At 46.2% G+C, this 22,687-nt stretch overlaps 1 protein-coding gene across 1 annotated transcript; it reads right to left on the bottom strand.

Annotated features, from left to right (window-relative positions):
- Nucleotides 1–267: 267 nt before the first annotated feature.
- Nucleotides 268–5,071, bottom strand: CPLANE2 (ciliogenesis and planar polarity effector 2). Its single transcript, XM_037828406.1, has 6 exons — nucleotides 5,030–5,071; nucleotides 4,485–4,634; nucleotides 2,480–2,632; nucleotides 1,650–1,774; nucleotides 1,202–1,338; nucleotides 268–962 (listed from the first exon to the last, which is right to left on the bottom strand). Exons 2-6 carry the CDS (start codon nucleotides 4,594–4,596, stop codon nucleotides 713–715), a joined length of 777 nt encoding a protein of 258 aa, XP_037684334.1. The 5' UTR covers nucleotides 4,597–4,634; nucleotides 5,030–5,071; the 3' UTR covers nucleotides 268–712.
- Nucleotides 5,072–22,687: the final 17,616 nt, after the last annotated feature.

Here is a 22,687-nt window from a genome sequence, read left to right as displayed (position 1 = left end):
GTGCCAGCCAATAGGAAGTGGGCAGAAATAACGTGCCCCACCTGGTCCACGGCTGCCTGGTGACTTTCCACATGTGCTCGGTCCCTGTCTGCTGCTGGATGTTGATGCCCCAAGGCGAATTTGTAAGCCTCGTGCTGAAGATGTCAGAGCCCAGATATCTAAATGACAGAAAGGATCAGAGCCCCCCTTTCTACCTTCACTTCCACCTGAAATCAGACAGGAGCAAGAAATCAACTTCTATATAGTTAAGCCCCTGAGATTTCGGGGTTTCTCTGTTACAGCCCAATCGATACAGGCTCTTTATTGCAGTCAGTTGAGGCCCAGGGCCTAGTGGAAGCACCCCCACTTCCCAATCTTCCTCCGAGGGGACTGCAGAAGGGGGAAGGGCGGCGGGAGGTTGAGAAGGACATTTGAACCCTTGAGGACAGGCCCTTGGGGCTCCTCAGTGTCCAGAAGCCTAGAAAAGCAGGAATCACCGAAACACCCTCGGACCAGATGGTTCCCACTGCCCTGCAGCCTTCCGCCCCCTCCTCACTGGCTGCCCAGGCCCCCATCCTCACTGACCAGGCCTCTCTGGCCAGCCCTTGGGATGGGATCAATGTCCCCACACCTGCCTCGGGCCCCGGGTCCTGCCCCTCTGTCCTGGGTCACCTCGGTCACCTGAGGGGTAGGGGTGGGGATCACAGGTGCCCATTCGTGATGCCACCACCCCTCAGCCAGGGGCATTCTCTGGGGGACTGGGGAGCAGGCCAGCTGCCACCTGGTCCTGGTGCCACAACTGCTCAGCGAGGCCATTGAGCACGTAGGCAATGTCAGCCAGCCCAGCCCGCCCATCCAGCGTGCGCCCATCGGCCAGCCGCCGTCCTGGCACACTCTTCACCCGTAGGAGGGGCAGCTCCCAGGCCTGCCGGAAAGCTGTGAGGTCACGCTCGGGCACGTCTGTGTGCATGTACTGGTCAAACCTGGAGGAGGGTCAAGGAACCCGGACAGGCATCTCTGCTCCCCGCCCCCTCCCACCCGGCCTTCACTATCCCTCTATGGAGCCCTGTTCCTGAGTCTGGGGGAGGCCCTGTGGCACCTTTTAAGAAAAAGTCCATGGGTCTGGACCCCAGGGTTGGGCAGAGGCAGGTTCCCTGACCTTCTCACTCTGCACCTTGCCTAGTGAAGCTTCTGACAGTCCTGGGGGCCACCCAAAGGATACTTAGAGCCAATGACTATCCTGACGGCAGAGGGGGCCTCGTCTGCTATGCGGGCCAGCTGTCCAGGGAGGTCTTCGAAGGAGGCGCGGTCGGTGAAGGAGAAGAGGAAGAGGAAAGCATCTGCTTTCTCCTTGCAAGCCTGGGGATGGAGAGGCCGACAGGAGGCGTGGGGCCCCAGGCCCTGAGAAGTCTTGGCCTAATCCCTCCTTTCACATATTGGGATAGCAAGACCCAGAGCAGGGAGTGGCTGCCCCAAGACACAGCTCGGGCTGGGGCCCAGTCCCTAAAGCCAGCTCAGAGGTCTACCAGCCAGGGCAGCCCCTCAGCCCCTTCATGCCCAGCTCAGGCTCCTGCAGACAGGGTGAGCCAGCTCAGACATCTGTACTCAGAAGCCCACTTTGGACAACCAGCCCCTCCCTGGAGCTGACCCAGGCCTACTGGCCTGCGTACCGGCAGCATGTGCTCAAACTTCTTGAGCGCAGACTCTCCGCAGTCCCAGAACTCGAAGCGGAACATGACAACACGGTCACTGGCCTGCAGTTTGGCTGGCCAAAATACCACAGTGGTCTGGATGCCTGGAGAGGGACAGGTCAGGATTGACACTTAGCATGGGGGAGGCGGGAGTAGAGGGGGCAGGGGCCAGGAAGAAACAGAAAGAAGAATGCATTCCTGCCCCGGTGGGTACCCAATCTAGAGCCACAATCCCTCTGCCCCGAAAGAGCCCAGTCTGATGGGGGAGGCACCATCCCTCTCCTGGGAGGACTCTGGGTCTGATGGAGGAGGCACAACCACTCTGCCCTGCGAGAACCCAGTCTGATGGGGAAGGCACAGTCTGATGGAGGAAGCAGAGTCTTATCCTGGAGGAGCCTCCGGTCTATCAGAGAGATGCGGCCTCAGCCCTAGCCATGGCAAAGCCCCTTCACCCATATGTACGGGACCAAGGGCCCTAGAGCACTGAGGCATGACAGCAGTGCAGTGGCTCAAGCAGCATCCAGCGGAAGGAAACCAAAAAGAACATTAGCATTTCCCAAGCACATTTCATGCAGGTGAGTTACTACTGCTGTCTTAGGACCAACACTACAACCACCCCATGGGGTTGGCACTATTATCCCCATTTGACAGAGGAGCCACACGGGTTCAGAGAGGTGAAGCGGCTTTCCAAAGTTGCAGAGTAAGTGTGGGCTGTGTGGTCCAGGGCCCAGCTCTTTCCTCCACCCCAGGGGAGGTCTCCAGAGATGGGCAGAGCCCAGGAGGCTGGCATGGGTCGGGGCCCCACTCACCTGTGGTCTCGTGGTGCACCACAGGCACCTCCAGGCCAGCCAGCTTGGCCACCAGCGCCGTCTTGCCCACTCCACTCTTCCCGGACACGAAGACCTTGTAGCTAGCAGTGTCGATGGCCACGGGAGGGGGCAGCACGGGCCGCTCAAGCAGCCCTGGGGCGAGGAAGGAGCCAGGCTAGGTCAGGGGTCAACCCTGCACTTGCCCCATCAAATCTTGTTTTTTTCACTAAGCACTAACCACCCATGGCTCCAGAGGCTCATCCAGATTTTACAGAGGCCTGGGACACAAAGAGACTGGCCTAAGGTCTTACCAACAGTCGGCTGATATTTATATATCAGCTGTTCTCAACCTTTTTGGGGGCGCTGGATGATATTCAACGAGTGACATGCTCTAGTGGATAAACTCTGCTATTAACAAAACCCCTAAAATATCTGCAGATAAGGAAAACCACTACAGAAGATAAATCAGAAGTTTCATTGCTCCAAGCAGGGCTGCTTGTTGCTGGCTATGGCACAGCTGCATGGTCCAGGGCTCTAAGTAATTCCCAGCAAACCAGCTCCACCTGCATCCAACTGTCTTGTACTCAGGTGGTGATGTAATAAAAACAGAGACGGCCACCACGCAGTCAGCACCACTGTGTGCCGGACTCTGAGCAGCCACCACATACACGATCCCTGTTCATCCTCCAGCAACTCCATGAGGTCAGTACTTCAATTGTCCCCATTTTACAGAGAAGGAACCTGAGGCCAGAGAGTTAAGTCACTTATTCATGGGCATGTGGGTAGGAAGTGGTGGCCCCTGGGTAGATCAAGCCTGGGTCTGCACGACCCCAAATCTGGGCTCTCAACCACCATGGGGAAGTCGAGGGACAATGGCCTTGTAAGGGGGTCATATCTTGAATCTGTTCTCATTTGTTTAAAAAGGAAAAAGGTGAATTATTGACACATTTGTTCTTTGGCTATCGTTAATTACTGATGATGCAAACCCAACCCTCACATGTGTGAGAGACCGATGTGAAGACCCTAAGATAATGGAAGATCCTGCCAACCTTGGTGTCCATTGCTGAAGACACTAAGAGTTTGGATCCAAAATTCCAGAGGACCGTAGTTTGGAAACCCTTGTTGCCCGGAGTGTGGTCCATGGACCAGAAGCATGAGAGCCACATGGGAGCTTGTTAGAAGTGCCACATCTCAGCCTGCCCCAAACCCACGGGATTAGAATCTACTTTTCAACTGGATCCCTGGATGAGGGGCTTGCTTAGAACACTGGTGCTCTATCAACTGAGTCAAGGCCATGGCAGCTTTTGTTGTTGTTGTCGTTAAGTTTGATGTATGAGACGGTTTTATGCAATTATCACATTCTAGATTTTCCACATGTAAAAGCATTATTTTTCACAATTCTTTCCTTACTGGGGAAATATCAGCAAAAGTATTGTCAGTTACTAGAATCAATATTTCAATATCTGTTTAGATGTTTTTAATTTACAAATTGCAGAAAAGAATCAAAATTATGACAAAGCTCTAGGTGTGGGACCTGAAAGTGCTAAGTTGTGGGTTTGCCTCTCATTCTCAGCCTGCCCTGCCTCTGTGACAGGCTTCATCCTGGGGAACAGTGTCTTACCCCAGAGACAGCAAGACATGGAAGAGGCTTGCCTCTACTTACTAGGGCGTGACTGTGGACAAACTTCCCAACTTCTCTGCTTCTGTAAACTGTGTTGTTGAGATTAAACGGGAGACTGTAAAGTACCCAGCACCGGGTGAGGGCTCAATGAACAGCATCTCTAATGACAATGGTTCCTGGCAGTGTTCCAGCTGTTTCCATGCTTCCTGGCTCAGATGATGGAATAAACTCTAAAGAGATTCCAGGGTGGGGGCCCCAGAGATAGGGCTTTCAGGGGTTCCCAAGGCTGAGGAGGACAGTAAGACAGGTCTTCTCTGCTCTGCTTCTCTGCTCTCCCCAAGGAGCAACAGGTGACAGGCTGGTGGGAGGAGGGGGGACACTTACCAAACACCCGCCGGCGGTTCTTGCGCAGAATGCATGCCAGGTACTCCTTGCCCTCGGCACTCTCGTGCCAGTCTGGGACGATCACTGAGCCGGGGATGGGTGGTCTGGCCATGGCGGGGCACCCCGATGGGATAGGTAGGTGGCAGCATGCTAAAAGTAGGGGGTGGGGAGAGGGGTAACAGTCCCGCGCCTGACCTGTTATCGCTCTCAATCCTGCTTTCCGCCTATATTATGGGGCCCCAGCTCCCTCTTCGGGAGATGGGGCAGTTATGGACTCCCACCCTTATTTATTACCCCGATTAGCATTCTTGGGGACCAGGCTCCATTTCGCTGTCCTGGGGGCAGTTATACACCCCTGTTATCCAGAAGAGGTAATTCCACAGTCCCTTCTCCCCTAATTCGCCCCCTGGGGAACAGGCATCCCATTATTGTCCCGGGCCATTCACACAGCACCACTCCCCTTATTATCAGCCCCGGGAGAATCACACAGCCCTGCTTCTCCTCTACCCTCTCGATCCCGACTCCCGGGAACAACCATCTCTCACCTTCAGGAGCCCCGTCTGCAAAGCAGGCCGGGTGGAGACTGCCCGTTTTAAAGCCCGCCCCAAGCTCCCGCCTCCAGCCCGCCCGCCCTGCTTCCGCCCACCCTGCGTCCGGCTTCGGCACAACGCGGCTCCAGGCGGCGGTGCTTGAAGCGCGTGTGCGGCGACTGTTGCCATGGAGACGCCGGGGGGCGGGGTTGCGCTGCGGCATCCGGAAGAGGGTGTTTGTCCTTCCTTCAAGTCGTCTCCGCGTACCGCGCCCCGTAAGAGGCCTCGCCTTTGGGCCTTGGATCTCTTGTGTCTCCACTGCTCAGGCCGAGCCCGAGCCTTTCCTCCAAAAATACTCACTCACCTTGATCAACTCCCCCTTCCCCCAGGAGTCTTCTCCACCTCTCTGTGCCTCACTCCCCTTCCCAATATTATTTTCTCCTAGGGTTGTTTACCACAGTGCCTGGCCATAAACAGAGCTCAATAAATTCAGTTATTACGGTTGCTATTATTATAATTATTCTCTCTCTATGAACTCTGCTCGGCAGGGCTTCGGAGACCAAACACCTGGGGCTCCACCGACGGGAACCCGGAACTCAGAGAGGTCCAGACCCGCTCAAAGTCGGAGGTCCCTGGGTTGTACCGTCCAGCCACTCATTTATTGATTCATTTACTCTTTCCATTCACTCAACAAATAATAATTGAACACTTAAGATGTGCCTGGCCCGTTCTAGGTGCTGGGAATACAAGGGTGAGCAAAAAAGTCCCTGCCTTCCTGGAGTTAATTCCGCTCGGAGGCTGTGAGCTCTGTCCTTCCCAACTCTAGGCGCCCGGCCTCTCACTCAGCACGGGCAGCTCAGTGAATGCCCTTGGACAGGATGCAGGAGGATTTTTACCCAGAACTCGTCTATTTTGCTTATTTTTTACCTGGGTCTTCTTGCTATGCTGTCGGTAGGGCAAGTCACTGTTTTGTGAGGAATAATCCATAAGCTTTACTGGTGGGCACTCTTCCTCACTATATAGATAACCCTTTTTAGTTTTTAATATATTGGAATAGCTAGAAGTAAATACCTGAAACTATCAAACTGCAACCCAGTGGCCTTGACTCTCGAAGATGATTATATAACAATGTAGCTTACAAGGGGTGACTGTGATTATGAAAGCCTTGTGGATCACACTCCCTTTATCCAGTGTGTGGATAGATGAGTAGAAAAATGGGGACAAAAGCTAAATGAAAAATAGGGTGTTGGGGGTGATCTGGGTTTTTTTTTTTTACTTTTATTTTTTATTCTTATTTTTACTTTTTCTGGTTTAAGGAAAATGTTCAAAAATAGATTGGGGTGATGAATGCACAACTATATGATGGTACTGTGAACAGCTGACTGCACAGCACGGATGGTTGTATGATATGTGAATATATCTCAATAAAACTGAACTTAAAAGAGAATATAAACAGAAAAAGAAAAGAGCTAAGCTTTATTCAGAGCCTACTAAATGCCAGGCAATGGGGGCTTTCCAGAGGTTACCTTATGTAAGTCTATAAACAGACCCACATAGGAAATGTTTTTATCCCCTTTTCTTTTGCAGATGAGGAGACTGGGAGGTTTAACGTGACTAGAATGAGGTTACACAGCTGGTGAGTGGGAAAACTAGACTCAGAACCAAGGGTTCCCTGACCCTAAAGTGCACATCTGTTCTGGGAGAATTGGATTTGGTGTTTTTAAAGCTTTAACCCTGGCTACCAGGAGGGCTGTTTCTAGTGAGAGTGAAAGCAGCCAAAGGGCTACAAACCTGCAAATCTTCACTGAGGCGCATTATGCCTGAGGGGGTGGCGAGGGAACAGGATGAGGAAGACAGGGCGCTTGCCCTGAACTTATTACATGGCAGCTGGGCAGAAATATGAGAGGACTAACCGTTCTACAGGACTCTGCAGCTCAGACCCCCTGCCCATACCCCCAGAGCACACGGTTCCCCTTCCTGCAGCTCTTCCCCCATCTGCGCAGAGTCAGGGTTATTCCCAGCTGGGTGGGGCTCTCTCCACCAGCCAGGACTGCCTTGATGGCAGGGCTTGCATCTGAATTATCTCCGGGTCTCCGGACTGGATGCCCAGTCCTGCTCGCCCTGGTTTGGTGAGTCAAGAGCTCAGCAGGGATGTGAAGAAAGGAAGCGACTTGGGGAATGAGCGTGACAGTTCACCTGAAGATCAGGGAAACCGCAAAGTCCACTTGGGCACAGAGGAGGAGGCTGGGGGTCTGGGGAGCAAGTGGCCAGAGGGTTGGGGTTAGGGAGTTGTTCTTCACTGCCCCCAGGGAGCTCACAGAGGAAACACTGGAGTAAGCCTCAGCTTCCCCTGGGGGGCCTGTTCAAAACGTGCACTCCTGCGTTGTTCAGACCATGGGGCGATTCTGAAGTTGAAGTCCGTGACAAGCACTGCTGCTGGGGACACGAAGCCGGTCAGCAGTTGGGGCCTGGGAGTAACTTGGTCAAAACTGAGTTCCCAAGGGTTGTGTGTGTGCCACTTCGTCTAGTGAGTTCTGCTGTCCTGGGCCCCTTGACCACTAAATTGCACGTCCCTCCAACAAGTAGCTTCTCCTCTTAGAGCCTCAGGTGAAGCCGCTGGACCACCTCCTTGAATCCTTCTAGCAAAGAGCCCTCATGAATCCACTCATTCCTTCAAGGTTTGGGCCTTCCCGAATATTTATTAAGCACCCTTTTGGACAAGGCCCCCGGCCAGGCCTTGAGAGGAAGGATGCATCGAGGTAGAGACAGTCCCAGCAGACAGACACACAGGCCTGAGCTGGGGTGAGGGTGGGCGAGGGTGAGGCATGGAGAGCCCCACCTGAGGCCCCAGGGGTAGGACACACAGAGAAGGCTAAGCCAAGGTAGAAGCCAAGGGGCACCCCCGTCCACTGCCGCCACTGTCTCTTGCCTGGATCCCCGCAGTTGGTTCCTGATTGGTCTCCCTGCTTCCCCTCTGGGACATGGCACAACCATCAGGGTGCCCTTTTTTTGCCATGTAAATCTGGTAGCGTCACACCTGTGATTAGAACCCCCCAGCGGCTCTCACTGCACTCAGAATACAATGCAAATCCCAGGGCTGGCCTTCAAGACCTTGCCAGATCTGCCCCGACTGCCCCTTGCTTCCATCTGCCACCGCTCTCCTCCCTTGCCTGCAGCACTTCAGCAACTCCGGCCCTTCTCTGTTCCTGGGGCCTCTGCATTGCAGCTCCCACCAGCTGGAGCTCTCCACCCCCGCCCCCCCACCCCCACCCCCAGTACCTCACATAGATGGCTGCTTCCCCTTGCTCAAGTCTCAGCGTGCATGTCACCTACCCAGCGAGCCCCCCTCTCCCCTCACTCAAGGACTTGCTGAGCTCCAGGCTCTTTATTTCACATATCTTGTTTTTGAATCATCTGAAATTATTTTAAAATTATTTTTTAATTTGTTGTCTGTCTCCCCCCACCAGAAGAGAGGGGCTTTGGAGGAGCACAGGTGCAAAAGGGAGGAGGAAGTTTTACAAATAGTTCCCTCCACTAGAAAAATGAAAGATCTGGGAAAAGAGACCAGACTTAACTAGGTGGTGACCCTGGGACCAGAATGGACATTTAGAACAACTACATGACAGCCAGAGAAAGCGAGAAGCTGCCGAGAGTGGAGCTTCTGTGAGTGAAAGCACAAACCAGTGACCAGCACCCCTTGCTCAGGCCTTGGGCAGTGGCTGTGGAAGTGGCTGCAGCTGCAGCAACATGGCCTGGATTCTGGGAGCACTGGCTGGGCCCAGGGCTGGCAGAGGAGACCACCTCCTCTGAAAATTGAGGTTGAGGGTAGAAGTTGGTCTGGGGGATCCTTGAGGGATCAGTGAGGAAGCTGGCCTCAGCTTTGGTCCTCTGGGCAGCAGTGCTTCCAGCACCCCCGCCAGCACACCCTGAACGTAAAGAGCTGATGCACCTTCTTTGGCTGTTTTTCCCTTCCTTCTGTGTGGGCCTTTCCTGATCCGGGAGACCATGAAGGAACAACACAGACCCTGGCCTGGGTTCTAACCCTCTCCAGCCTCACAGCATACACGAGGAATTAAAGACCCAGTGCACTTCTACATTGGTTGGGTTTCTTCTTTCTCTCTTCTGTGTTGTTTAGTCTGGCAGATCCCTGAGGGCCCAATACAGACTGTAGCCTCGGTTTCTCTCAGAAGCAGCATCTTCTGGCCTTATGCCAGCATCTGAAGGGTCATCGAGGGCCAATGTACCTCCTTTTCTTTTTTTTGTTTTTTGTTTTTTTGTTGGTTGTTTTTTCCTTTCTCTGTGTTATATTTTTGGGTGTGGTAAATCCCCGAGGGACGAGCCAGGATACTGGCCTAGATTTTGGCCTCAAAAGTAGCAGCTTCTGGCTTCCCATATGATAAGAGGCTTGGAGGAGGGCATTGCACTTCATTTTTTCCTTTTTTCCTTTCCTTTCTTTATTTTGTGGGTGTTTTGCCTGTTTGTTAGTATTGTTTTTTTTTCTCTCTTTCTTTCCTTTTTTCCCCTCCTATTTCTTTCTTTCCTCCTCCCTATCCACCCCCCCACTTGTTCTTAGTCTGGTGGACTGAATAGTGGGAGAACTTAGATTTTCAGACCGACAACAACATAATAGTTATATTGTCCAGTTCTCCACAACCTATTACAAAACATATCAGGAGACAGAAAAAGTATGACATACTTACAGGAAAAAAATATGGAAAATATTCTATAGGAAGTGCAGTCTCTGGAATTACTAAAGATCTTAAAACAATGATCACAAATAAGTTTCATGAACTAAAGGAAAACATGGACAAAGAACTAAAAGAAATCAGGAAAACAATATATCAACAAAATGAGAATTTCAATAATGAGATAGAAATTATAAAGAAGAACCAAAGAGAAATTCTGCAACTCAAGACTACACTAATTGAAGTGAAAAATTCAACAGAGGGATTCAAGAGCAGGCTGGAGGAGGCAGAAAAAAGGATTATTGAACTTGAAGAGAAAACAACTGGAATTGTCAAGATTGAGGAGCAAAAAGAAAAAAGAACGAAATAATGAAAGAAATCAAATAGAGCCTGAGGAACTTGTGAGACAGCATCCAGCCTACTGACATATGCATCAGAGGCATTCTAGAAGGAGAAAAGAGAGATAAAGGGTCAGAAAAGATATTTGAAAAAATAATGGCAGAAAACTTCCTAAATCTGATGAAAGATATGAATATATAAATCCAAGATGCTCAAAAATGCTAAGCAGGATGAACCCAAACAGATCTACACTGAGACACAGTATGATTGAACTGGCCAATGCCGAAGACAAAGACAGGCTCTTAAAAACAGCGAAAGAAGCAACATATCACATATAAGGATATGTAATAGGATTAACATCCCATTTCTCAATAAAAGCCATGATGCCCGAAGGCACTAGAAGGACATATCTAAAGTGCTGAAGGAAAAAACTGTTACCCAAGGATAATATATCCAGCAAAGTTATCCTTCAGAGATGACATTTTTGGACAAACAAAAACTGAGGGAGTCCATTACCTTAGACCTTTAGCATTATAGGAAATGCTAAAGGGAATCCTCCATGTTGAAAGGAAAGTACCTTAGAGAATATTTCAATGCTGGATGTAGAAATAACAATCTCCAATGTAAGTAACATCATGGGTAAATGTAAAAGTCAGTATTATTTCATTTTTCATTTGTAACATTGTGTCTCTCTCTCTCTCTATATATATATATATGTATACAGATATAATTTTTTTAAATTCAGTTTTATTGAGATATATTCACATACCATAAAATCATCCTTGGTGTACAGTCAGCTGTTCACAGTACCATCATAGTTGTGCATTCATCACCCCAATCTATTTTTGAACATTTTCCTTGCACCAGAAAGAATCAGAATCAGAATAAAAAATAAAAATAAAAATAAAAAAGAACACCCAAATCATCCCCCCCATCCCACCCTATTTTTCATTTAGTTTTTGTCCCCATTTATCTACTCATCCATCCATACACTGGATAAAGGAGTGCGATCCACAAGGTTTTCACATTCACACTGTCACCCCTTGTAAACTACATTGTTATACAATCGTCTTCAAGAGTCAAGGCTACTGGGTTGAGTTTGGTAGTTTCAGGTATTTACTTCTAGCTATTCCAAAACATTAAAACCTAAAAAGTGTAATCTATATAAGTGTGTAAGAGTATCCACCAGAGTGACCTCTTGACTCCATTTGAAATCTCTCAGCCAGCAAAGATTTATTTAGTTTCATTTCGCGTCCCCCTCTTGGTCAAGATGTTCCCAATTTCATGATGCCAGGTCCAGATTCATCCCTGGGAGTCATATTCTGCATTGCCGGGTAGATTTATACCCCTGGGAGTCAGGTCCCACATAGGGGGAGGGCAGTGAGATCACCTGCCAAGGTGGCTTAGTTAGAGAAAGAGGGCCAAATATGAGCAACAAAGAGGCACTCGGGGAGACTCTTAGGCACAATTATAAGCAGGTTTAGCCTCCCCTTTGCAGTAACAAGCTTCATAGGGGCAAGCCCCAAGACAGAGGGCTTAGCGTGTTAAGCCGTCAGTCCCCAATGTTTGTGAGAACATCAGCAACAATCCAGGTGAGGAAATCCAACACCTCCGCATCCTCCCTCAGCTCCTCAGGGGAGCCCGGAACATGTATTTTTATTCTCCGCCCAAATTACTTTGGGATGTATTGCTATTTCACTCTAACCTATACAGACCTACCATATCTCACTTCCTATTCAAAGTTCCAGTAACATTGTCTTTTATTTCTTGCAAGGCTTAAAATTACAATTCATTAAAAAAACAAGCATAAGTCTTTGTTTCTGGGCACACAATGCATAAAGATGCAATTTACGTATCAAACTACAACCCAGAACCCATGAATCTCGAAGACAGTTGTATAAAAATGTAGCTTATGAGGGGTGACAATGGGATTGGGAAAGCCATAAGGACCACACTCCACTTTGTCTAGTTTATGGATGGATGAGTAGAAAAATAGGGGAAGGAAACAAACAGACAAAGGTACCCAGTGTTCTTTTTTACTTCAATTGCTCTTTTTCACTCTAATTATTATTCTTGTTATTTTTGTGTGTGTGCTAATGAAGGTGTCAGGGATTGATTTAGGTGATGAATGTACAACTATGTAATGGTACTGTAAACAATCGAAAGTATGATTTGTTTTGTATGACTGTGTGGTATGTGAATATATCTCAATAAAATGAAGATAAAAAAAAGATGCAATTTATGACAAGAACAACATAAAAGGGAGGATTGGAGGTGTATAGGAACTGTATGTGTAGACTCTTTAAGTGAAGTTAGAATCAACAGAAACTCAACTGTAATAGATTTAGAACTTGTGGTGGCTTGGAGCTATGTACCCCAGATAAACATGTTCTTAAACATAATCCATTTCTGTGGGTGTGCACCCATTGTAAATAGGTCCTTTTGATGAGATTACTTCAGTTAAGGTGTGGCCCAAATGAATCAGGATGGGTCTTAATCCTATTACTGAAGGACTTATAGGGAAGGCCACAGAGACAAACAAAGCAACAGAGGGAGCAACCAAAGCTGGAAGTCAACAGAACCTGGAAGAGAAGGGAGAGGCCAGGAGAGGCCACCATGTGCATTGCCTCGTGACAGAAAAGCCAAGGACCAAGGATCACCAGCATCCAGCCCCAGAATGCCACAGTCTTTGGGGGAAGAAAGCATTGCCCAGATGATGCCTTGATTTGCACTTCTAGCCTCAAAACCACGAGCCAATAAATTCCCATTATTTAAGCCAAACCACTGCATGGTATTTACTTTGGCAGCCAGGAAACTAAAACTAAAACTGGAAAGTGGGGTGCTGCTATTGCAAATAACAATGTGGAAACAACTTTGGAATTGGGTAATGGGTAGAGGCTGAAAGAATTCTGAGGGTTCAAAAATGAGTGAGAGCTACAGAGAAAGCTTGTATCATCTTAGAGAATATATAGTTCAGCATAAACAGAACATTGGTAGAATATGGACGTTAAAGGTACTTTTCTGGTGAGCCTTAGAATGAAATGACTGTGGCATTGGAAATTGGAAGAAAGGCAATCCTTTTTATATATGATAGCAGAGAACATGGCAAAATTGAGTTGGATGGAAGGCAGAACTTGAAAATAATGAACTTCAATATTTGGCTTAGGAAATTTCCAAGCCTGGCTTCCTCTTGAAGCTTATAGTGAAATGAGAGAGGAGAGGAAAAAGCGGAGAACTGAATTCTTAAACACAAAGAAACCAGAAATTGACTGTTTGGAAAATTTTGAACCTATCCAGACAGTATGCTCTGTGACTGACTAGGGCCAGAAGCAGCTCTATCAGGGACCTCCCTGAGCTTCCAGAAAGCAAGTCCCTGGAAAATAGGGCTCCATGTGAGGGTTTAACTGAACATGGATGCTGTCAGCCATTTCAGTGGAAGTCTGGATTGGAAATGCAGTTATGCAGGAAGGATCTGTGGAAGGTTCTAGTGTATAATGGTTTGGAACCCTGTGCATGGCATGCAAAGACAACAAAGTTTTTTAAAAATTTGCATGAGCAGAACTGCTGCCAGCCTGGGCTGAAAGGGACAGAGAAGGGATGGATTGAAGGAAGAATGACTTCAAGGGCAGAACTATGGAAACCAAGATCTGGACTGGAGAGATCTCCTTGGGCCAAGAGTGGGCCAATCCATGTGTGTGGACAGGGCAGGTTCATCCCTATGTTTAGAAGGGGCAGACCATCTGCCCTGGTGCTTGGATGGGCCAGGACATGAGCCTGTTGTCCAGGGAGAGTGCTACCGCCCCAATGCTTAGGGATGGTGGGCCTGTGCTCTGGTGTTCATGGAGAGCTTGGCTGCTATCCCAATGTTGGAGAGGGTGGGGCCTGTGCCCTGGCATTTGCAGAGAGCCTGGCTGCCACCCTAATGCTCAGGGAGGGTGGGGTCCATGTCCCAGTGTTTATGGAGAGCATGGCCACTACACAAGTATTTGGAAAGAAGGGGACTGTCACTCCCTCAGGCCCAGAGAACAAAACATTGATCCAAAGATGACTTTCAGACCTTGAAATCGAATGGAGTTTGCCCGGCTTGGTTTCAGAACTGTTTGGTACTCATGACTCCTGCTTCCCTTCTAATTTCTCCCTTCTGGAATGGGAATGTTTATCCTAAGCCTGTACCTCCATTGTATACTAGAAGCAGGTAACATGTTTTCTAGGTTTACAGGCCCACAGACAGGGGAATTGTGCCTCAGGACTGGTCACATCTATAATCAATTTCAATGAGACTTTGTACTTAACATTTTTCCTGAAATGACTTAAGGCTTTTGGGATGTTGTGATGGAATGAATGTATTTTGCATGTGAAAAGAACATGTCTTTTTGGGATCCAGAGGATAGACTGCGATTCTTAAACTTAATCCATTCCTTTGGGTGTGAACCCTTGTACATAGGATCTTTTAATGAGGTTCCTTCAATTAAGATGTGGCTCAACTGGAGCAGGATGGGTCTTAATGCTATTACTGTGCTATTACTGAAGGTCTTATTAGACAAGGACCTAGAGAGAAAGAGGGAAGGAGGGAGGAAGGGAGGGGGAGGGGGGAGAGAGAGAGAGAGAGAGAGAGAGAGCGAGAGAGAGAGAGAGAGAGCGCCAGATGGAGCAGCCAGAACTGAAAGTCAAAGGATCCAGAAGAGAAAGGAGAAGCCAGGTGACTTCCCAGGTGACTGAGAAGGCAGTGGCATCCCTAACTGGGAGGAAAAATCACAGGAGGAAAAGCAGGCTAGGAGGCAGATGAGGGCCCCTGGGAGAGTGAGAGGTAGACAGACTCAGCAGACAAGCTGGGTATTGGGGTGTAAAATGCCAGTGAGTGGCCTGGAAAGAGGTGGGCATCCACAGCAGCAGATGGATAATCCTCAAGCCATAGATGTGTAGGTGTGGCTGGATGAGCTTCACCAGATGCAGATGCAGGTGGACAGAAAGTAGTGCAGGCCTGGATGCCACCTGAGGAATTGCAGCCACATGCCCAGGCCCAGGAGATGGGCTCCAAGAAGGGTAGGTGTAGAGAAATGCTGCCTGGTGTCAGGTGAGTGAAGTACTCTTGGGGGCAGGCCCAGGTCCCTAGATGGGCTCCTCCAGCGTCTCCTTAGGGGCAGCTCAGGTCGTTCAAAGCCCAAGCCAGCCCTCTAGACCCTGGGCTGGGATCAAATCGAGGCTCTCCTCTTCACCAAAGGGCAGCACAAGGGAAGGCCAGCCAAGGGACTTACTGAAGAACAACATCAGATCATCTGTTACTCCCCTGCTGAAAACACTTCATTGGGCTGTAGCTATACAATTCAGTGCCCAGGGTAGTAAGGAAACTTTCCTAGGGAAGAGAAGACATTCAGATCCATGTAAATGGGGAATTCCTAGGGCCACACAAACATACCCAAGAAAAGATACATGTGCAGAAAGCATCAGGGAGGCCCCTACTCTGGTCTAGAGGTATTCTTTAAACTCATTGTATGGATAAGCTCTGAAGGAGAGTGCTGGCACAGTTCAGTCAGCAAAGATGGGGAAAGGGGAAAGGTCTTTTCTTTCTTTCCTTCTTCCCTTCCCTTCCCTTCCCTTCCCTTTCTCTCTCTCTCTCTCTCTCTCTCTCTCTGTCTCTCTGTTAGTTCCTGGCATTCAACAAACACTAGCCAGATACAAGCTGAGGAACAGATGCCTCAGGGTCTAAATTCCAGGAATAACACTTTAAAATAGCAAAATATCTAGGTTTCAACCAAAGATTATGAAACATACAAAGAAACAGAAAGTGATGGCCCAGGTAAAAGAGAAAATTAAAGTATTAGAAACCATCAATGAGAAGGCTCAGACCTGGACATATCAGACAAAGACTTTTTAAAAAGGTCCTAAATATGCTCAAAGAACTAAAGGAAATCAGGAATGCAAGAGATGAACATAAAGAGAATGAGAGAGATGGAAATTAAGAAAAGGAACCAAACAAATCTGAAGACCACAGGAAAATAAATCAAAAATTCCCTTGAGGGGTTCAACAGAAGATTGGACCTGGCAGAAGAAAGAATCAGTGAACCTGAAGATAAGACAATTGAAATCATCCATTCTGAGGAGCAGAAAGAAGAAAGAATGAAGGAAAATGAACAGAGGCAAGCATACCAATAAATGCATTGTGGGAATTCCAGAAGAAGGAAGAAAGGAGATGAGGAAATATTCCAAGAAATTATGACTGATAATTTCCCAACTTTATTAAAAGACACAAATATACACATCCAAGATGCTCAATGAACTCCAAACAGGAAAAACCCAAACAGATGCACATTACAACACATTATAATCAAACTGACTGCTGAATTCCAAAGATGAAGAGAGGATTCTGAAAGCTGCAAGAAAGAAGCAACATGTCACATACAGGGAGCCTCAATAAGACTAAGTGCCGACTTCTCATCGGAAGCCATGGAGTCAAGACAACAGTGTGATGGCCTATTAAAGTGCTGAATGCAAATCATTGCAACTCAAGAATTCTATATCTGGCAAAACTGTCTTTCAAAAAGGAGGGAGAATTATGGTGGCATAGGGAGGTGAGGAATTTAGTTAGTTCTCTAGAGCAACTAGTAAATAGCTAGGAACAACTAGTAAATAGTCTGGAACAACTGTTTGGGGGACATCCGTGACTGGACACACATTGTACACCAGTCTGGAATGGGTGAAAGGACCAAGACCACAGCGCAGAACTGTAAGTAAAGCTCCCCCCTGCCCCCAAACTGGAGGCAGTGCCCCTCCCCAACTGGCATGGCAGGCTGAGCTAATACACTTCTCTGCAGGAATAAGAAGCGATTTCTGCTGGGAGCAAGGGAAGGTAACTCAACTAAGCTCCAACTGTGGTTTTAATTAACAAAGTTGGACTACAGAATACAAGCTATGAGCAAAGATAAACCCAGAACAAGCAGGAAAGGAGCCTGAGATTTCTCCTGGCAGAGAGGAGGCAGGGCTGATGGAAAAATAAATAAATAAATAAAAACAGAGGCTTTTGGAAACGGCTAAGCTCAGAATACTGGAAAACGGCTGTGTCCCAATAAAAGGGGCCCGTAGAACCAGGTACCAACTATGGCTCTGGACTAGAGAAACCAGGGAGCTGGGGACTGGCTCTGAAAAGGGGATTACTTTCTTCTTCTTTTTTTTTTTCTTTCTAAATAGCTCATTAGAGAAAGCCTCAGGTATTTTCAGTTGTCAGCACTGACCCAGGCAAGGGTGGAGTTAAGATAATCAGAGACAAAAGAAGAAGTCAAGTGAAGAAGCTAATCCCCTAAAGGACTATCTTCCCTAAAAAGGGGGGCAGCAGGACCCAACTTAAGTGGTTGCCCTTCCTCAAAGAATTCAGATCCTGGGGCCTGGAGGGAAAACAGAAACAGCTTAAGCTTGGCTTCTGACCACCCTTGTCCCCAGCAGGGACTGGGTCTGCTGAAAATTAAAGGCACTACACCTCTTTTCACCAATGAGGAGCTGCAAGCTGACAAGCACCACCTGATGGGTGGGATAGGAAAAGAACAGAGTCTAGAGGCCTCACAGGGAAGTCTTACAACCTGCTTGGTCTCATCCTTAGGGAAACCTGACACTGATTATACTGGGACCTAGGCCATCTGGTCTGGGAAAACCTGATTGGTGTAATCAAGGAAATCTGAAATCAAGGAAATCAGATGCCTAGACAACAAAAAATTATTATTCACACAAGGAAAAATGAAGATATGGCCCAAAGAAAGAATCTTACACTTCAAGTGAGATATGGGAGTTGAAACAACTAATTAAAGATGTTCAAACAAATCTCCTAAATCAAATCAATGAGCTGAAGGAAAATGTGGCAAAAGAGATGAAGGCTATAAAGAAGACAATGGGTGACCATAAAGAAAAATTCATAAGCTTGAAAAAACAAATGGCAGAACTTATGGGAATGAAAGGCACAATGAAGAGATGAAAAACACAGTGGAGACATACAACAGCGGATTTGAAGAGGCAGAACAAAGGATTCATGAACTAGAGGACAAGGCATCTAAAATCCTACACACCAAAGAACAGATAGGGAAAAGAATGGAAAAATAAGAGCAGCATCTCAGGGAACTGAATGACAACATGAAGCACATGAATATATGTGTTATGGGTGTTACAGAAAAAGAAGAGAAGGGAAAAGGAGTGGAAAGAATAATGAAGGAAATAATCACTGAAAATTTCCCATCTCTTATGAAAGACAAAAAATTATAGACCCAACAAGCGCAGCATATCCCAAACAGAACAGATCCTAATAGAACTACTCCAAGACACTTACTCAGATTATCAAATGTCAAAGACAAGGAGAAAATTCTGAAAGCAGCAAGAGAAAAGAGATCCATCACATACAAGGGACACTCAAAAAGACTATGTGCAGATTTCTCAGTAGAAACCATGGAGGAGAGAAGGCAGAAATACGATATATTTAAGATACTGAAAGAGAAAAACTGCCAAACAAGAATTCTATATCCAGCAAAACTGTCCTTCTAAAATGAGGGAGAGTTTAAAATATTTTCAGACAAACAGACACTGGGAGGGTTTGTGAACAAGATACCTGTCCTACAAGAAATACTAAAGGGAGCACTAGAAGCAGATTGGAAAAGACAGGAGAGACAGGATTGGAAGGCTAGGGGCATGCATGACACCAGAAGGAAAGATAGAAGATAAAGACTGGGATAGTATAACTTAGTGAAACCTAGAGTGGTCAATGATGGTGATTAAATGTACTAATATAAGAATGTTTTTACATGAGAGAGAACAAATGAAGTCAACATTGCAAACTGTTGAAAATTGGATGGTATAGAGGAAAAATACAATCAATGCAAGCAAGTCTATAGTTAACAGTAACATTGCAATATGCCCCCATTAATTGTAACAAAGGCAATATACCAAAGCTAAATGTCTACAAGAGGGGGATATGAGGGAGTGATATGGGATTCTTGGTATTGTTGTAGTTATATGACATTTTCATTGTATTTTATTTTATTTTAATTTTATCTTCTTATATTTTTTTATTCCTCATTTTTTTTCTCCTCTTCCTCTTTCATTGTGGTAGAAATGGAAACGTCCTCATATTGATTGTGGCAGTAAATATATAACTATGTGATTATACCAGGTATCACTGTTTGTTTACTTAGGATGAATTGCATGGTGTGTGAATAAAACTGTTTGAAAAACAAAGAAAGGGATACAAGTGCTGGAGAAAATGTGGATAGAGGGATGTACCTATTCACTATTGGTAGGGAAGTAGAATGGTGTAGCCCATCTGAAGGGCGGTGTTGTGGTTCCACAGGAAGCTAAGTATGGGGTTGCCATATGGTCCTGCAACACTGTTACTGGGTGCATACTTGGAGGAACTGAGAATGGGGACATGAGTGGACAATTGCACACTGGTGTTTGTGGCAGCAGTATTCATGATTTGCAATGGATGGAGATGGCCTAAGGGTACATCAACCGATAAATGGAATGGTGAACTGTGGTGTATACATACAAAGGAACATTGAGTGGTGGCAAAAAGGAATGAAGTTGTGAGGTATGCAACAAGGTGAATGGACCTTGAGGACAGTATGTTGAGTGAAATAAGCCAGAATTTCAAAAAGACAAACATTATAATGCCTCACCAATACAGACTAACAGTAAAGTGCAAACTCAGACTTGAATCTAAGCATGGGTTATCACGGGAGGGCTTATTGTAAAGGTTCCTAGATTGTAAGCTCTTACAGCAGTCACATCTATTCATGAGTTGTAATGGCTACTTCCAAATTCTGAGATTCTGAGCCGTTTGTGTGCATCCTGGCCAGTCCCGGGAGCTTCAGGTGTCTGTATGGCACCTAGGATTCAGAGCCAGAGTTTGGCAGCTGTAAGTGTTGGTATTGCCCCATGAAGCAACTGTTAAAGAGGCTGAAAAGGAGATCAGACTTCAGTTGGAGATATGAATGAAATGGACTTGGTTGAGATTGGGACTGATCAGACTAAAGGGTAGAGGATAATATTGACTGTGTTTTAAAATGTTGGATTCTGTGTGGGACCTAAGGAAGAGATGAATAGTTGGTGCAAAATCTATATTCTCTACAGAGAGAACTATTTAATTTAACTTGTATAGTTAGTTCACTCAAATACCAATTACATGGAACCTTGAATAGGGTGTGAGATCTGGTTGGTATGTATAGGTTAGTGTGAAGCCCCAATACATCCCAGAGTATTTTGGGCAGAGAATAAAAAGTATTTGCAAAGCCCCTTTGAGGGACTGGGGAAAAATGTGGAAATATTAAACATCCACACCTGGGGAATTCCTGATATTCTTGCAAGCATTGGGGACTACCAATTTAGTAAGCCAACCCCTCGATCTTGGGGCTTACTCTTATTAAGCTTGTTCCTGCAAAGGAGAGGCTAAGCCTACTTATAACTGTGCCCGAGAGTCACCCACAGAGAACCTCTTTTGTTGCTCAGATGTTGCCTCTCTGTCTAAGCCAACTTGGAAGGCAGACTTGCTGCTTTCCCCTCCTATGTCGGACATGACTCCCAGGGGTGTAGGTCTCCCTGGCAACATGGACCTTGAGGAGCCTGGAGCTGGCATTGCAGGATTGAGAAAGCCTTCTGGACCAAAAGGGGGAAGAGAAATGAAACAAAATAAAGTTTCAATAGCTGAGAGATTTCAAATAGAGTTGAGAGGTCATTCTGGAGGTTACTCTCATGCATTATATAGATGTATTAGAATAGCTAGAAGGAAATACCTGAAACTGTTGAACTGCAATCCAGTATCCTTGATTCTTGAAGATGATCATATAACTATATAGCTTACATGGTGTGACTATGTGATTGTGAAAATCTTATGGCTCACACTCCTTTTATCCAGTGTATGGACAAATGAGTAGAAAAATGGGGAAAAAATTAAATAATAGTGGGGGAGGGGTATGGGATGTTTCGGGTGTTCTTCTTTACTTTCATTTTTTATTCTTATTTTTACTTTACTTTTATTTTTTGGAGTAATGAAAATGTTCAAAAATTGATTGTGGTGAAGATATTGAGAACAATTGTACACTTTGGATGACCATATGGTATCTGAATTTATTTCAATAAAATTGCATTTTAAAAAATGAGGGAGATTTTAGGACATTCCCAGAAAATAAAAGCTGAGGGAGTGTGTCACCACTAGATCAGCTCCACAAGAGATGCTGAAGAGTTCTGCAGGTTGAAAGAAAAGGACACTAGACAACAGAGTGAAGCTGCATTAAGAAACAAGGATCTCCCATAAGGGAAAAGACATGGATAACTATAAATGCCAGCACTATTCTATTTTTGGTTTGTAATTCCACTTTTTACTTCCTATATGATCGACAAGATAAATGCATAAAATGTAATGATAAATCAGTGGTTTTGGACTCATAATATATAAACTTGCAATCTGTGACAAGAACTACATAAAGGTGGGGGATGGAGGGGTACAGGAACAGTTTGTGTATACCATTAAGTAAAATTTGTATTTAAGCAAACAGGAGTGTTATAGATTTAGGATGCTAAATTTAAGCCCCATCATAACTACAAAGAAAATATCAGAGAATATGCAAGCTCACAGAGAAATGAGAGTATAGGATTCCAGGGGTGGGAGGCAATGGGAATGGGGAGTTAAGGCATAATGGGTGTAGGGTTTCTGTTGGGGAGATGGGAAAGTTTCAGTAATGAAACATGATGAGGGTAGTGAATGTGATTAATCCTATTGAATGCTTTGCTTGGGAGTGGTTGAGATGGGACATTTTATGTTCTATGTTCCCATAATTAAAAAAAAAAAAAGAGCAACTAAAGAGACAATGACAATTAAATGTAATACAGGATCCAGTAATGGAGGAGAAAAGGCTCAAAAGAACATTATTAGGACAGATGAAAAAATTGGAATGTAGACCGTAAGCTTTATACCAATGTTAAATTTCTTGGACTTGACAACTCTACCTAAGGTGGTTACATAAGTGAATATCCTTGTTTTGAGGAAATGTACACAGCAGTATTAAGGGTTTAAGGAGCATGATATATACAACCTACACTCAAGTGTTCTGAGAATGGATTGATAAATAGACAGACAGACGGATAGATAGAATGCTACAGCAAATGTGGCAAAATGTTAAGGTTGGTGGATATGGGTATTGGGGGGAATAGATTTATATTGGATTTCTCTCCATGGGGTTTGTACTATTTTGCTAACTGTCCTGGAAATCTGAAAGTATTTCAAAATATAAAGTTAAAAACAAAAAAACAAAAAACACAAAACACCAAACCCTTGACTGGGTTCCCACTGCTTAGGCCACCTCCTCACCATGGCCTATCATGTGAACCTGCCCACTCTCCCCTCACTTACCTGCTCTTCCGTGGACCTGCCATGTCATGCCCGCTTCGGGGCCTTCGTCCTGGCTGTTTCCTCTGCCTGGAATGCCCTTCCTCCTGCTTGTCCCATGGCTGGCTCCTTCTCATGTTCAGGGCTCAGCTGAAATGTCACGCCCTCAGAAAGGCCTTCTTGATGAACCCAACCCATAACACTTCTTCACATCCCGTTTTCCTTTTCTTCATAGTGTTCATCACCATCGAGAATAATCTGCTTAGTTCTTCACACATTTGTCTGTTCCTGTCC

Source organism: Choloepus didactylus, chromosome 2 (genome assembly GCF_015220235.1).
Source record: "Choloepus didactylus isolate mChoDid1 chromosome 2, mChoDid1.pri, whole genome shotgun sequence".
Lineage (NCBI taxonomy): Eukaryota > Metazoa > Chordata > Mammalia > Pilosa > Megalonychidae > Choloepus > Choloepus didactylus.
This window is presented reverse-complemented; position numbering and strand designations above follow the sequence as displayed.

Coding starts and splice junctions, on each gene's coding strand:
- CPLANE2 (XM_037828406.1), bottom strand. CDS start 4,596: ATGGCCAGACCACCCATCCCCGGCTCAGTGATCGTCCCAGACTGGCAC. Junction 1,339..1,649: donor AGTTTGAGCACATGCTGCCG/GTACGCAGGCCA, acceptor CTCCATCCCCAG/GCTTGCAAGGAGAAAGCAGA. Junction 963..1,201: donor AGGATAGTCATTGGCTCTAA/GTATCCTTTGGG, acceptor ACCCTCCTCCAG/GTTTGACCAGTACATGCACA.